This window comes from Eurosta solidaginis, chromosome 2, assembly GCF_040869045.1.
Source record: "Eurosta solidaginis isolate ZX-2024a chromosome 2, ASM4086904v1, whole genome shotgun sequence".
NCBI classification, from domain to species: Eukaryota; Metazoa; Arthropoda; class Insecta; order Diptera; family Tephritidae; genus Eurosta; species Eurosta solidaginis.
This window is the reverse complement of record NC_090320.1, coordinates 612,798-629,085: the sequence shown is the minus strand read 5'-3', so window position 1 is coordinate 629,085 and position 16,288 is coordinate 612,798. Positions and strand designations below refer to the sequence as shown.

Here is a 16,288-nt window from a genome sequence, read left to right as displayed (position 1 = left end):
GCTTGTAGGCGCCCATAAAATCTAACACGTAGCTGATAAAGCTTAAAGATTAGTAGAAAATCGCAAATACCAAAAATCCTGCGATTCATTGACTTGTAATCCTTAGATTTTCGGGCTTTAAGAGCGACGAGATCGCGGGATTGTAGTTCCTAATCCATAGAAATAAACAAGCATATCCACCAGTATATCTATGCATATTAACTTTTTTGGAACATGTCGCACTGAGAATGTAAATTTACTCCACACTTTTTGTTTGTATAGCAAAATTTGTAGCAAAATTGAAAATTATGCAGGAGCAACAGCGACAGCAGCAAAAATAGCAAATCAGCACCACCACCCGGATAATAGCTGAAAAATTAATAACTCTCATGTGAGTAAGTATATACATATGTGCATATATCTGCGAACATGTGTGTGGGAGCAAAAATGTGTTGGCGTCCTAGTCGGTGATAATAATTAAAGTCCTGGGAGTCAAAAACGGCGACATTTTCAACAGCGGCTTGCAACATCATCAGCAGGAGCAACAACGACGAAAACAAAAACATTGGTACACACATGTATACAAGCATTTGTATGTTGTTGCAGTCATTATGCAAAAGCAATCAGTTAGCGGCATTAAAGTTGGCTTCAATATGGTTTCTGCCGTCAGGATGCGCTCACTTAAGTTGATGTTGTTGTTGTTATTAGTTTGATAACTCGTGTATGCGGTAGTAAATTTGTTATATAAGAACTCAGCTGCTTAATATGACTTCCAAATTACTATGTACTCGCATTTAGCTTGCCGCCTATTTGTGGATATCACCGAAGACCTGCTTGTGCTTTTTTGCTTCATACAGCTGTGTTCTCAGGTGCCATATTTCCTCATAATGCTTACGGAGATGACCCCTTAAGCCCTTGGGCGGTTTAGCCTCATCAATCAGATGTCTATTGGTATGCCCAGGTTTCTGGGTATTCAACAGAAATTGTTTGGTTAGCATTCCATTTCTCTCCCCAATGGGGAGTACTCTCGCCTCGTTACATAGATGTTGTTCTGTGGACATAGGAAGACGGCCCGAAGCGGTTCTGAGGGCACACCCAAGATTTTAGGGTGTAAGACAGTCGGTAGCGTGGCGCCATCGACGTGGATGTTCAATATGGTCGACATTTGCCGCGTCCATGTTGTAAATAAAGTCGCCGATGATTTGGTCGGTGACAATGTCAGGTTTCGCGAGGCGAACAAACTGGAGAGGTCAGGGAAATAGCTCTTTATTTTGTTACAAAGCTCATCGTTCCGGTAACGAGTATCATTAAGATACTAGCCCAACCAACTCGGAAATGATTTAATTTGATCACATTGAACCTGCTAGGTCATCCCGCCGCCACCCCTTAGTTCCATGAGGAACTTGGTGTTGCCAGAGCCTCGCCTCTTAAATAAGTGTATGATATATTCATACTTGTAACAGGATTCGCATGGTGAGGTTGACAATTAGGTTGCGGAAGTTCTAGATAGCGCTAATCAACCCCTTTTATCCCTCCATACAATGGTAGCACGGCTTACTACTATTCTTCCCTAGAAGATACTCTAAATTTAAAAGTCAAAAACTGGCATGATATACATAGTAACTTTAAGTCAGTGATTTGTCTGTTCAAAGCTGGCTAATTTTCCTCAATCTGAGTGTGGACTTACAGGCAATTGTGTAGCCTAACCTATTCTATGGAGTCCTTGTAAAACTTTAAAAAGCCAAAAAAATTGTACACAACGTATTTCGTAAGGGTGATATGGCTTTTCTATCTGGTGATATTTGGGTTGCCGATGAACGTGGTTATTTATTCTTTAAAGATCGTACAGGTGATACATTCCGTTGGAAGGGTGAAAATGTGTCGACTAGCGAGGTGGAGGCACAAGTTAGTAATGTTGCCGGCTATAAAGATTACGTAGTCTATGGTGTATATATACCGCATACGGAAGGACGTGCCGGTATGGCGGCTATTTATGATCCCAATAATGAAGTCAATTTAGACGAATTTGCTGATAAATTAGCTAAAGTTTTGCCTACATATGCGCGTCCACAACTCTAAGGTTTTCTAACTAAAATTGATATGACTGGTACATTTAAGTTGCGCAAAGTGGATTTGCAGAAGGAAGGTTTCGATCCTAAACAAATAAAGGATAAACTGTGCTATCGTCATGAGTTACGTTTTTAGACAGCCCATATCGAGTTGGCTAGCAGGGGAAAGTAAGAGTTTGTGCCACCTTTCTGTTTTGAAGGTTATGTTTGCCAGTTTTTTTTTAGACCTTGAGTATTTTTGCTATAATTTATATTGATAATGCTTTGTACGAACAAAATTGATTATACGTCTTTATCATTAAGGTATAATTGTTCCGGTACCAGGCCCGACCATTTCGGGAACGGTTTGTTATGACCACGTGTGACCTTCTAGGCCATACCGCCCTCCCACCCCCTAGATCCATGCGGAGTTCGGGGTCGCCAGAGCCTCGGCTGTTGAAACAGAATTTGCCACGGATAGGTTGTCAACCTCACCTATGGGTTTGGAGAAGCTATATATTGCGCTGGCAACCTGAATCTACAACATAAGTAGTACTTGGGCTTAAGTTTTGCAACTACCAGAGATTGGTAGGCCGTAACATACACTACAAGACGAACTCGTTCAACTGTTTTCCAAGTCTACAACAAATGCTCCAAAGCCGTAAAAAAATCCTCAGTAAAAGCATAAACAATACATAAACGTCATAACATCCCTGGCGGCAAATTTTTTTCCATTGGCGATTTTCGTTGATCACATTGATGAACTACCAGGCTCACAGAACTACAAAAGCAGCCAATTTGCACTAATAAGTGTGGGTGTGTGTGTCAAATTTTGTTACTTCCTCTAACTCAAAACGACCATTGCATTCTTTTAGGCTTGTGTTATATGTTCCAAGTGAAAATGACTAAGATGACTACTGTAAATTGGTATATATCTGTTGAACAAAGCCAAATGACAAAGTTTTTGTTTTTGCAATATATAGTTACCTACCTCTATATTAGTCCACAATTTGATACAAAGTTCCAACTTTAACCCTTTAAGGCCAAAATGCAGTTTATTGGTACACAAACGACCCAACACTTACATTCCCCTTTATCTTTTGAACCAAGGAAGACTTACTTAACTGTTTTGTTGCCCTACGTATATGTAGATTAAGACACAATTTGGTTCAAGGTTCCATCATTAACGGTTCAAGCGTTACGAAAAATTTCGACAACTACTGGCGACTAAACAAATTACTGTGTATATCTCTTGAACCTAGCCAAATTTCCAATTTTTTGTTCATTATATAGCTACCTACTCGTAGATTGCGGCACAATTATACTCGAGGTTCTATCGCTAACGGTTGAAGCACTAAGTGGATTAATCGGTTTTTCGATTATTCCTGTTCCTTTTCTGTATATCTCTTGAGCCAAGTCAAATAGAATGCTGAGACAAATTATGTCTTAATCTCTTTGTTAGTGGCTATAGAATGCAAAACAAAGTTTAGAAAATCTTGCTTGGATTAAGATATATTGGTGCTGGATCAGTTGTGTACCGATAAGCTTCGATTCTCTCCTGAAGGGTGAATGGTTCCACCGTATATCAAATAGTGAATTAAAGGACAAGGTTATACCTACATATTGCAAAAACAATAACTTTGTCATTTGGCTTGGTTCAAGAGATATACACAAATTTACAGTAGTTATATGAGGCATTTGCACTTGTAGAATCGGCCTAAAAGTATGCAATATTCGTTTTGAGTTAGAGGAGAGAACAAAATTTGACACACACGCCCACACGTATTAGCGAAAATTTTCTGCTTTTGTAGTTCTGCGAGCCTGGTAATTCATCAATGTGATCAATGTAGAAAAACGAAAAACGCCAATGGAAAAAATTAGCCGCTAGGGAATTTCTGTTCTTTTGGCAAATACAGATTTCTGATACCGCTGTGGAAAGTTCGCAAAGATGTGTAGCACAGATTCCGATTTCAGTAGGGTCGCCTTCAATAAAATTTTATAAAACCACAGATTTGCTGAAAAGTAGACATTATAATGTAACCAGACTGGGTAATATGTGTACCCAGTGCTGGGTAATATGTGTACCGATAACAGCAGTTTTCACCTTAAAGGGTTAATGATGAAACCTTATATCAAACTGTGGAAGTATCTACAAGTGGCGGCCTTTATACTGTAAAAACAAAAACTTTGTTATTTAACCGATCAGCCCTCGTAGCGCCTGACACGTGTATGATGGAACCTTGAATGAAATAATGGATTAATCTACAGGTATATCTATTTTAAGGCCCGCTGGGAAAAAATCTCAGAAAACATTAAAATAGCCTGCAGCCCACTTCGGTAGCACGGTTTTATAACAGATGTCATTATACCAGTTAAAGTCAAATAGCTAATATGACCAAAATCATCGAGAGAAACTGATGTATACTGTGATATTTATTATAAAATGACAGGGCTTATCAAATCGTGAATATCTACATGATCTTCAACTCATTAAAAGCGATCGCCAAAACAATTCAACAAATGCTAAAAATACTCACCACGATAAAAGCTTAACTTCTGTAGCTGGTATGGACCCATTATTTTCTTAGTCCTAGAAGATCCTGGAGTGCAATTTGTTAACACATTCTGACCGAGTTGGCGAGTCTAAGGTAAACAAATCACGAAATTTGTTTTAAATATATTAATAAATTTATTTATTATTTCCATTATTTAATACTCTTCGTACGAGTTCTCTGTTTTCGTTTTGGCTGAGTTTCATAGACATTTTCCTTTTTTCCTTTATACAACTTAGTCAATTGGCGTTGCTTAAAATAATTACATCTATTTAACTCAAAATTTCATTTCTCTAAGTTTTTTGTATTTCTCACATACATCAAAATTACATACGCAAATTTGTAAACATACCAATGTACATTCCTATACCTACATACAATTTCGAAAGAAAAAATCAATTATTTGTGTATAAATTATATTTATGTGGTTTGATTCATCATTACACAGGAGCTGTTTTTGTAAATTTGTATACACTTTTGCTTAATAACTTAATTTAATTTCAACTGAAATATTTATTTATATGGAATAAGTAAACATTTGTATGTTTAGCTCAAATTTGCTGATTTCAATATATTTTTTTTAGTTTTGGTTAAAGAGAATTTATATAAAATATGAATAGTTATATAAACGCGAGTGTTAAATATAATGTGTATGGTAGTATAGTTGTGTATGTGTGTATGTACATTGTAGACTAAATTGCTGACTTTAGCAAAAAGTGTAATTATTTGAGTGTAGTTGAAAATTATGTATTTGTATTTATTTGTTTTTCATTATTATGATTATACATTTGCATTTGTATGTGTATTGTAGTTTACTCTTTGGTTAAATGCTTTTTATATATAATTTCATTAAGTGTTGCTGGGGCAGTCTAATGGATTAACACTTGTGTTTTCTTTTTATTTAAAATGTACATAATATTTATGTTTAACTTATTTTGGTATTTTAATAATAATACCAAATTTATCGAATTAAATATACGGGTTTTAATTCTAGTTATTTCGGGTATTGTTTTATTGAATGTTTTGTTTTTTGTTTTCTTTTGTCTCTTTCATAATTTAAATATTATTATAATATATATCTATGAGTTTTTTCATAAAATTGAGATCAATGCACAAATTTCGAGTTATTTCGAATATTAATAGAAATGCTACACTACTTCCCTCTCGCCCAAAACAAGTTTATTAAACGTTTTTATATTAAGACAGAAATAATAAATTGACAATGTAAATGCGCTTACGTAAAATACAACGAATATAATTATCATTGTAAAATATAGTGAATAGGTGTGGACAAATTTTATTACACAAATTACTAAGGCCGACGTCAGTTAGAGCTTTACGTCAAACTTTAACGTTGACAATGGAGAGTTCAAAGCGAGCAGCGCAGTACCTATGTAAAAATCAAAGCTGAAGTCGTACGTAAAGCCAACGTAATGTGCTTTCTGTAGCCAGATTTAGTGTTGACTATAATCCTTTACTATCAGTCTATATAACAAGTTTCACTCCAGAAATCAAACAAATCGTCTAAAATTTATGACCAGCAAAATAAATTAAACATGATTTTCATTGTTTTCAGCGCTGTGCCCGGCCATCGACGATCCTACAGGCATCAGTTGAACATCAGTAGCGTGCGAATTTTTTGCATACAATATGCAATATGATATAAAAATTATTTGTAAAAAATTCATTGCATCAAAAGAGAAAGTCGAGACTTGATCATGAAAAAATAATTTACTGATTTGTCATTATCTGACCAATAAAAACCAGCACAGCTGTAACAAATAAAAATAAATATTTAGTAATGCGTAATTGTTGTTATGGCAAGTAACTCTCCTTCCCATGAGCATAGTAATCTTTATCCCTGCATTATAACTATTTTTACTCAAAGCCACCCCTGTATGTTGTATTCATTTGTTACACAACAAAATTGATCTTATTTAATATAAAATACATTTACAGACTAGTGTATATACATATATATAAATAGTTTGGTTTTTTTTTACTTTTATTTTATTTCATCTAACTAATTTCCTTTTAAGTACATATATGTATGCATACATAAACATATATGTATATGTTGCATTGAAGCCGTATAATTTTAGCCACAGTAAAGATTTTATTTAAACTACAGCTCAGCATTAATATTGAGGATACATTTTAGAACTTCCTTAACTCTAATTAACTTTCAGTTTCTTTTTTGGTCATCTAACATTCTATTCGTCTTTTTATAAGGGGAAACCTGCTTAGGCTTGCTAAATCATGTACTGCAACTCGTATATTAGTTTGAATAAGATTATATATTACATATTGTGACGAATATTAGCAACACTAAGGGATACTATCATCTCTAAGCCGATACTAAGCAGTCATTTGTATGTACATAAAATGCTATAACTTTTTCAAAAATTGACCGTTTGGGATCTTTTTGTTTTTAAAAAATTTGTTTTTAAATGTACTTTTCGGAAAAAATACAAAAAAATTTTTAAAGTTTTTTTTTTCAATTAAATAAAAAAAAAAATAAAAAATATCGGCCCACTCTGGGATTAGTGGGGATGATTGCAGAATTGATTGAAGTTTTTTATGAGAAAAAAAATAAAAAATGAATCTCGAAAAACTGAAAAATTACAAACAAAAAACTTTAAAATTTTTTTTGTATTTTTTCCGAAAAGTACATTTCTTTCGTAAGCTAGGAAAAGAAGAAAAACTTTCAGCCAATTGTAAAGGGGTCGGGTTCAAAATTTATCGAAATGGGATGGAATACCCAATATACAAATGCATATTTGTTCACAAATATTTTTCCGCCTATGAAAAACATTTTAATATTGACATATTTACCTACCTTAATTTACGTTCATTACTATTAATTCGCTTACATTTGTTTTATAATTATAATTAAATATTAATTAACTGTTAAACTCTGCATGTAACTGATTTTGCACGAAAAACTGGATCATAGTTATGGAAGTTCAATGAAATCCACATATATGTTGCAACAAAAATACTTAAGTATGTACTAGTATTCAGCGTTTTAAATTATCATTTTGATTGGATTTATAAAACCTAATTAAATTGTTTATGGAAGTTGCAAGTAGCTGAATAAAGCTAATAATATAAGCAAACACCTGTGATTATTGCTATAACATTTTTTTTTCGTTTTTATGTAATTATAGAACAAACATGCATATGTAGTGGATAGTAGTATATTTTTTATACATTAAAACATATATTTTTATTCATGTGTGTGAACTATGCGTTTATTTAATAGTGCATTTAATTGTACTCAAATGTCAATACATAACACACAATCGCTGTTTTCCGATGAAATTACAGAATTCATTGTATGACAAGATTTCCACAACAATATTTCAGAACCATTTTATGATTTACGTTAGCTGTACCAATACGAAATAGCCTCAATGATTTGAGCTTTCTAAGCCGATAGTAGTCTCCAAATATTTTTCTCGGCCTGTGGAAGAGTTATATTTACCTATGAAATATTTTATTCACTCAGTTTAAATAATGAGATTTTTGATGATGCTGTTTTGCCTTTTTTCAGGAAAACTTGAATTAGTCAACAAAATTTTAATGCAGAAAATCATTTTTCCGCTTTTATACATTTTCCAAATAAGCTACTTCAAATGTCAAATTCTTATTAAGGAATTTGAATGTTGAATGCATGAAATGGCCCTTGCATTATCTCTCTATATTTCACTTATTTACATATGTTCATACACTATTATCTGAGATAGTTTCTTAGCATTTGAAGAATCTATTTTAAAAACCGCTTATATTATTAACGAAAACTAAAATTCTTTGGGCGATTTCAATTAGGACCAACTGACGCAAATCTTAATAACTTTCTGCGATAACTTGGCCTCAAAACATGCCAAATTTTTATTTCTCGTGTAAAAATACAATACAAATGCAATTACTTTTTACATTAATTGCATTCCAAGCGCTTGTGGGCCAAACTCAACAATATGCCTGACGTTTGATTTCTTAGATAATGAAAGTATTAAAAAAAATTGTTAGGAACTTAGTCATTTTCCAATAAATTTATGCAAGTTTTGCAATGTTGGATTAAGTTTGCTACATACGAGCAACGTTCTGCATAAAGATGCTACATAAGAATGTTTTCGTGCATTATAATCATATAAATGCAGTTGTAAATGCACATAAATTTGAGGCATTTCAACCGCACTTGTAAATTTCAATACATTAAGAATTCCACTATTTTGCACGAACAATATAATTACTAATATGATTTCGCTTTTACAATCTAACTGCGTAAATACACTGGATTGGACAAGAACGTGTTTAACCTTACCCCTTTGGTTGCTACCTTAACAGTTTGTTGTACATTTTACTTTAACCTAGTAGAAGGGCCATCCCCAGTTATATACAAAAAAGTTTTTAAAGGTTTGGCCGCCCCTCCTTTTAGCGCTAACTCAATTTACAGCACTCCTATTGACCCTTTTGTGTGTTAATTTTGATCTTTTTTTTTTTACTTTTTAAAAAACTTACTAACAAACTGAAATAATGTTGCTGATGGCACTGCATTCACAAGCTTCGCTGATACCTTTAACATTTGTTGTTGTTTTCGATTTAATTGCAGCTCGTCTAGTTGCCAGTGTTTCCACCCCTTTTGTCGAGCGCTTTTGAAGTTGTAGTGTGTGCTTTTGTGTAGCTGGCCTTTTGCTGCATTCCACTCTATAAGGCAGTTGTTGCTGCCTATGTTGTTTCGCACTTATTCTCCTCTCTATTAATTGTAAATTCGCCGTTTCATTTCGCTTCCGATGTTTTGTTTGCTCAACACCACCTGCCCGGTCATGGAACACACTGATTTCTGAAGTTGTTGTTATTATTTTTATTTTCATTATTACTGCCTCTTTTGAAGTTGTTCCAACAGTATTTGTCCCACTTAATAGTTGCCCTTTAGCTGTCACTATGGCACTTTCTTCTGCTGATATTGTTGTTGTTGCCTCTGTTGCCATTGTTTTATGCCAAACAGACAATTGTTGGCATAATTGTTGAAAATATCGTAGAGTGTTCCAGGCCGCTAGCGCCAATGTTGTCCAACGCATCAGCAATGACAAACACTGACAGTGCTGTTGTGCTGCACCATTGGCATTTAAGGATGAGACTGCACCTAGAATGAGTGCATAAGAAGAAGTGTTTATGATGAGCAGACGTAAAGTGATTGCTTGTAATACATAGAGATGAGTGAAATATAATTGGTATACTGGCAGTGAGGCCTATATGTATATATGTGTAAACATAAATAATACTTATTGAATCTATTCACAAACTGGGCAGAGGCTTGGTATGCTTAAAACAATTGCTTAGCAGTTTAATACGGCGCTTAAACTGATTTGCATTTTTTACTTATTCATTACAAATTTAACTCTGGCAAATTTCCGGTTATTGTGCTCTCTTGGCACCTAAATATTATGAATACTTCTACGTTATCGAGCAAAGAAATTACTTTTGTGTGGAATTTTTTTTATTAAATATTTCATGCAAAGTAAACTAGTAGCAAATTAATGCTAAAATGGGCAAAATCGGACTTTTCGATAACGAAAAATTAAAGAAATACGAAAGTTCATTACCAAATACGATAACAAGTGAATCGCCATTCTAAGTATTATTTTGTAAAATGAACATGGCACCACCAAATTTTAATGAAAGAAAAGTCTGACAAGCCTTAAAAAATATCAGTTGGTGGCCACGCCTACTTCAAAAAAAGTGTTAAATGTACAACATTTGTAATTAATTTATTTATTTACAGTAAGTACGGCATACTCACACTACCACTGCCACCTCAGTAGTGCTATGGGGCGAGCTCGATAAAAGTTTGAATGAAAAATTGACTAATTTCAACGAAATTTGGTAAGAACGTTGCTTTTATTTCAGTGCTAGCGTGCATGGCTGACGTTGTCCTGCCCTATATTTGAAAAGTAGAGGGAACTATATCTCTCTCATATATGTACATATATCAATACAGTACTACTTTTCTACTTTCTCTTCCATTGCTTCTCCTTATTTCTGTCTTTCCCTCCTTATTGCCTTATCTCCACTGCGTTTATCTTCAATCATTCTACTTTTCCCTTCCACTCCAAACCCCTTTCTCACTTCCACTCCCTCCACCTCTGCCACCCAAATTACCTCTTATATGGAATCTATATACCAAATATTAAATTGTGAGGGAACGCCCTTACCTCTCCGAATTAAATTCCATCGCATAAGGAATCTATATATATATATATATTGGATACCCCTTTCAAATAATTACGGAGGTACCGCGTATTTTACATTTTTGTGTAAATCTCACCTCTCCCACCTAAATTACTTGAAATATATTATTTATATAGCACCTTCAGATAATTACATAGATAAAGCGAATTTAAATTTTTGTTTCATTCCTACCCCGACTTTCATTCCACTTATACTTCTATTTCGACTCTCACTCCCACTTTCAATCCTTTACCCCTACCACCTAAGTGACCCCATATGACCCAAATCGTGGCTTTTACGCTACATTCGTATGTGCATTTTAACATAAGGGTGTGATAATACCTAGAGTTTGATATAACGATTATTTTGTATAAACCCTTTTGAAAGTGAATACTTTAAGGGACATTTTTTATTATTTTATCAAAAGTAAATAAGATTTAAACTATGTCTGTCGCATTTCATGAATTTAGAAGTAGGTTTTGTATTTCCCTCACATGGGTGAAAAATTCTGCCCTATTAGCAGTTTTATGACAGCGTCCAGTACATTATCTGCAAGCTTCAAGATGTAAGTAATGGATAAAATATTAAAAACAGCGAAAAAATTTTTTCCTAATTTTTCAGGAGCAAAAACGTCAGGTTTGTAATATTACATAAATGGCTGTTACGTCGCATGTACGATTTGGAAGAGAAATTGAACTCTGGAGTAAGGTAAACTGTTTTATTCTGCATAAATAACCCTCAGTAGTATACCACTTTCTCAAAAATTTATTTTAAAACAAACAGAGAAGTAACAGTAAAATATACTAAAGCTTTTTAGGAAAAAAGCGGTTGTTTTGGGCAGTTTTGTTGCTCGAAACTATGTAATATGTATAACCACAAAATTAACAGGAATATGTGATATAATTCCCTATTATTATTGCTTTTTATTGGAAGCTATGGAAACAACTAAAATCTTGAAATTGTACATGAATACGACACTCATGTGAGTTGCCCATTTCTTTTAAATAAAAAAAAATAAATAAATTTAAGGCGCTATAACCTCTGAAGAGATCTAAGGCCGAGCTTGTCTTCCAATTTGCGTCGTGCTCCTCTTGATTTTCCCTACAAATTGGCCGGACGGGACCTACATGTTTTATGCCGACTCCGAACGGCATCTGCAAGGCAGATGAGTTTTCATGGCAGAAATATACTCGGATCGCTTGCCAGACACTGCCGAGGGGCGACCCCGCTTAGAAAAGTTTTCTTCTAATTGAAAAACCTTATTTCTAAAATTTTGATGTTTATTTGCCCGGAGTGTGAATTCAGGGCATACGGTGTGGTAGGCGAAGCACGCTACCATCACAGCACGGTGGCCGCCAATGATTGTAAAAAAAATCTCTGTAACGTAACATAATATTTATTTCATAAAATTAAGACCGCAATGAAAACCGTGCTAATTTAATGGTATATTCGGGAAGTGACCGAAAATATAAAAAAAATAGGACTTTCTTTTTCGTAGCCTAGGTTAGGTTGAACTGGCTGCTCCGTGAGGATCTCACATAGATGGAATGAGTCCGTAGTGGTACCAGAAGTTTGCTCAACGTACAAAATGAAAAGCCTTATCACAAACCCGGAACTACCTTGTACAATAACTCCGTTCTCTTGGACGGTTCATCTATATATTAGAAAAAAATAACCTGTTTTTCCTCATATGTTTTTGGCTTCATCTGAAACAATTGGTAGTCATGCCCTTACTTCTTCATTTCTGTCATAGAAATGTATTTTTATATTAGTTTCCTGGGAATAAGTAGTCAAACTAGTTTTTTTTTCAAAAATCAAATCTTTCCAAAATAAACAGCGAAGCAGATTTTTTGTATATGTGCGCATGTATGTGTAGTAGGCTGGGTCGATTTATTAACCGATATCGCGCCATCGATTTTTCGATTGGATTTGGGGTCAGGAAAAAAAGTTCCACTACGCATACCCAAAAAAATAATTTTCGAGCCTGCGAAAAAAAAATGGCGAAAGGGTAAATTTTTCGACCAAAGCACTTCCCAAAACCCAACAAATATTTTTTTTTTTTTTCAAAAACTGTTATCGCCAACGTTTTTACAACAGTTTAAAAAAAAAATAAAAATATTTTTTGGATTTTGGGGATTGTTTTGGTCGAAAAGTTGACCCTTTCGGCATTTTTTTTTCGCAGGCTCGAAAATTATTTTGTTGGGTATGCGTAGTGGAACTTTTTTTCCTGAGCCCAAATTCTATCGAAAAATCGATGGTGCGACGTCGGTTAACTTTCGTCCATACAAATCGACCCAGGTTAATGTATAGGTTAATGTATAGCATGTTTTCCCATCCAGGTGTTACATTCATACACACACCCAAACTTAGTGCAGTGTTAACACTTTTCGGAGTAATATTAAAACTTATTTTGGTGTGTTTTCAAGTTCGGCTCCAAAATAGAATAATGCGGAAAAATGTAGCCGATATGAGCAGCAAGCCAATTAGTGTGGTGGTAGCTTGATCCGCCATTCACCCCTATGCCGAAGCAACATCCAAATTTTTTTTAAATAATTATAATTAAATTATATTTTCGAATAGTTTTTTTCGGCACTCCTTGGGGATGCAATTCACACTATTTTAGTTTTTATATAGAATAATACCACAGAAGAGCGGTTTTTACATCAACGTTTCTTTGTGTGTATACATATATATAATTTCATATTGTATTTTTAAAACAGTTCTTTCGACTTAAGTTATGTCTCGTGTTACGTGTCGGCAGAATATTGAGTGGTCATTCAAGTATTCGAAAGAAGATTTACTGCCCTTTCGGTGATAACAACAGCGTGCATCAAGAAAGGTTTAAAGAGGAGCTATATAAACTATATACAGAAATGAACATGAAACAAGTAAGGACGGGACTGTCTTCGGCTGTGCCGAAGACTTCATACCTTTCATGAATGGGGCTGAACAATAATCTTAGCCCGTTTGTCATCTCCAAATAATCGGATGTATAAGATAAGAAATATATAGTGAACAGATGTACATACCTAAACGATTTTAAGATAAATATAAAATAAAAAATGGCAAGAAACCCCCTTATCTGAACGATCGGTTGTATGGGATATATATTATATATAGCTCCGATCGAAATGATTTTTACAGGAAATCTTCTATGATATATTAGAATATAATAAATATCACCAAGTTTAACGTTTTTATATTGGAAATTAAGAGAGAAATTGCAAAAAATCTTTCTAACTGAACGATCGGTTGTATGGGATATATACTATATATAGCTCCGATAAAAGTAATTTTTTTCATAAAATCTTCTATGATATATTAAAATATATATCACAGAGTTTCACGGTTATACTTTCTAAATTAAGGGAGACATGGCCAAAAATCTTTCTATCTGAACGATCGGTTGTATGGGATATAACTATATATAGCTCCGATCAAAGTGATTTTTTCAGGATATCTTCTATGATATATTAGAATATATATCACCGAGTTTCACGTTTATACTTTCTAAATTGCGGCAGGAATGACCAAAATCGTCTTACATGAACGATCGGTTGAATGGGAGATATATGTTATAGTGGTCCGATCCTACCGGATCCGACAAATGTCTAATATAATACAAAAATACATCCTTGTGCCAAATTTCATTGAGATATCTCAAATTTGAGGGACTAGTTTGCGTTCAAACAGACAGACGGACATGGCTATATCAACTCAGTTCGTCGCCCTGATTAATTCGGTATACTTAATGGTAAGTCCATCTTCTATATTTCTCAACGTTACAAACATCGGACCAAAGTTAATATACTATTTCATGTTCATGAAAGGTATAAAAATACTTGGTGCACTTTAGGTCGATTTAGGTCGAGATACTCTTCCAATTTGCGACGAGTTTCCGTTAATTTTGACTACATATTGGCGGGACGGGACCTACATATTTTGAGCCCCTCGACTACAAAATCGGCGGTGGCAGTTACAAATTTAATAAAAACATTTTTTCTTATACAATTTTTCCTATTTTTAAAAAAGTTATTGCAACTAAGTAAGTTTTAATTTTTATACTCAGCTGAGCAGAGCTCACAGAGTATATTAACTTTGTTCGCATAACGGTAATCCGTAACAGCAAAAACTAATCGAGATAGATATAGACTTCTATATATCAAAATGATCTGGGCGAAAAAAGAAATTCATTTAGCTATGCCCGCCGTAAACACGATAACTTGAGTAAATTTGGTATGTAGGTTCCTGGGCACTCATCTCAGATCGCTATTTAAAATGAACGAAATCGGATCATAACCACGCCCACTTTTTCGATATCGAAAATTTCGAAAAACAGAAAAAATGCGTTAATTCATTACCAAAGATGCCTAAAGCGATGAAACTTGGTAGGTGGCTTGAACTTATGACGCAGAATATAAAATTAGTAAAATTTTGGACAATGGGCGTGGCACCGCCCACTTTTAAAAGAAGATAATTTCAAAGTTTTGCAAGTTGTAATTCGGCAGTCGTTGAAGATATCATGATGAAATTTAGCAGGAACGTTACTCCTATAACTATATGTGTGCTAAGTAAAAATTAGCAAAAGAGGATTACGAACACGCCCACTTTTAAAACAAAATTTTTTTAAAAGTCAAATTTTAACAAAAAATTTAATATCTTTACAGTATATTAGTAAATTATGTCAACATTCAACTAAAGTAAAGATGTGGTGCAACAGAATACAAAAATAAAATAAACTTTCAAAATGGGCGTGGCTACGAAATCGGTTGAAGCCACGCCCAGTTTTTATACACAGTCGTCCGTCTGTCCTTCCGCTCGGCCGTTAACACGATAGCTTGAGCAAAAATCGATATATCTTTACTAAACTGAGTTTACGTACTTATCTGAACTCACTTTATCTTGGTATAAAAAATGGCCGAAATCCGACTGTGACCACGCCCACTTTTTCGATATCGAATATTACGAAAAATGAAAAAAGCCATAATTCTATATCAAATATGAAAAAGATGAAACATGGTAATAGAATTGGTTTGTTGACGCAAAATATAACTTTAGAAAAGACTTTGTAAAATGGGTGTGACACCTACCATATCAAGTAGAAGAAAATGAAAAAGTTCGGCAGGATGAAATCAAAAGCCCTTGGAATCTTGGCAGGAATACTGTTCGTGGTATTATATATATAAATAAATTAGCGGTACCCGACATATGATGTTCTGGGTCACCCTGGTCCACATTTTGGTCGATATCTCGATAACGCTTTCACATATACAACTAAGGGACACTCCCTTTCAAAACCCTCATTAATACCTTTAATTTCATACCCATATCGTACAAACACATTCTAGAATCACCCCTGGTCCACCTTTACGGCGATATCTCGAAAAGGCGTCCACCTATAGCACTAAGGCCCACTCCCTTTTAAAATACTCATTAGCACCTTTCATTTGATACCCGTATCGTAGAAACACATTC

General features: G+C 34.3%; 1 protein-coding gene and 1 long non-coding RNA gene across 2 annotated transcripts in view; one reads left to right on the top strand and one right to left on the bottom strand.

Annotated features, from left to right (window-relative positions):
• Positions 1-16,288, top strand: part of LOC137239090 (uncharacterized) — a 247,546-nt gene that overhangs the window by 163,294 nt on the left and 67,964 nt on the right. The window lies entirely within an intron of this gene.
• The window catches only part of beat-Ia (beaten path Ia), a 305,961-nt gene continuing 294,404 nt past the window's right edge, over positions 4,732-16,288 (bottom strand). Inside the window, exons 8-9 of the mRNA XM_067769264.1 lie at positions 9,104-9,728; positions 4,732-6,351 (exon numbers count right to left, since the gene is read on the bottom strand). Of these exons, the coding sequence (XP_067625365.1) occupies positions 6,264-6,351; positions 9,104-9,728 (713 nt within the window). The 3' untranslated portion in view covers positions 4,732-6,263. The remainder of the gene's footprint in view (positions 6,352-9,103; positions 9,729-16,288) is intronic.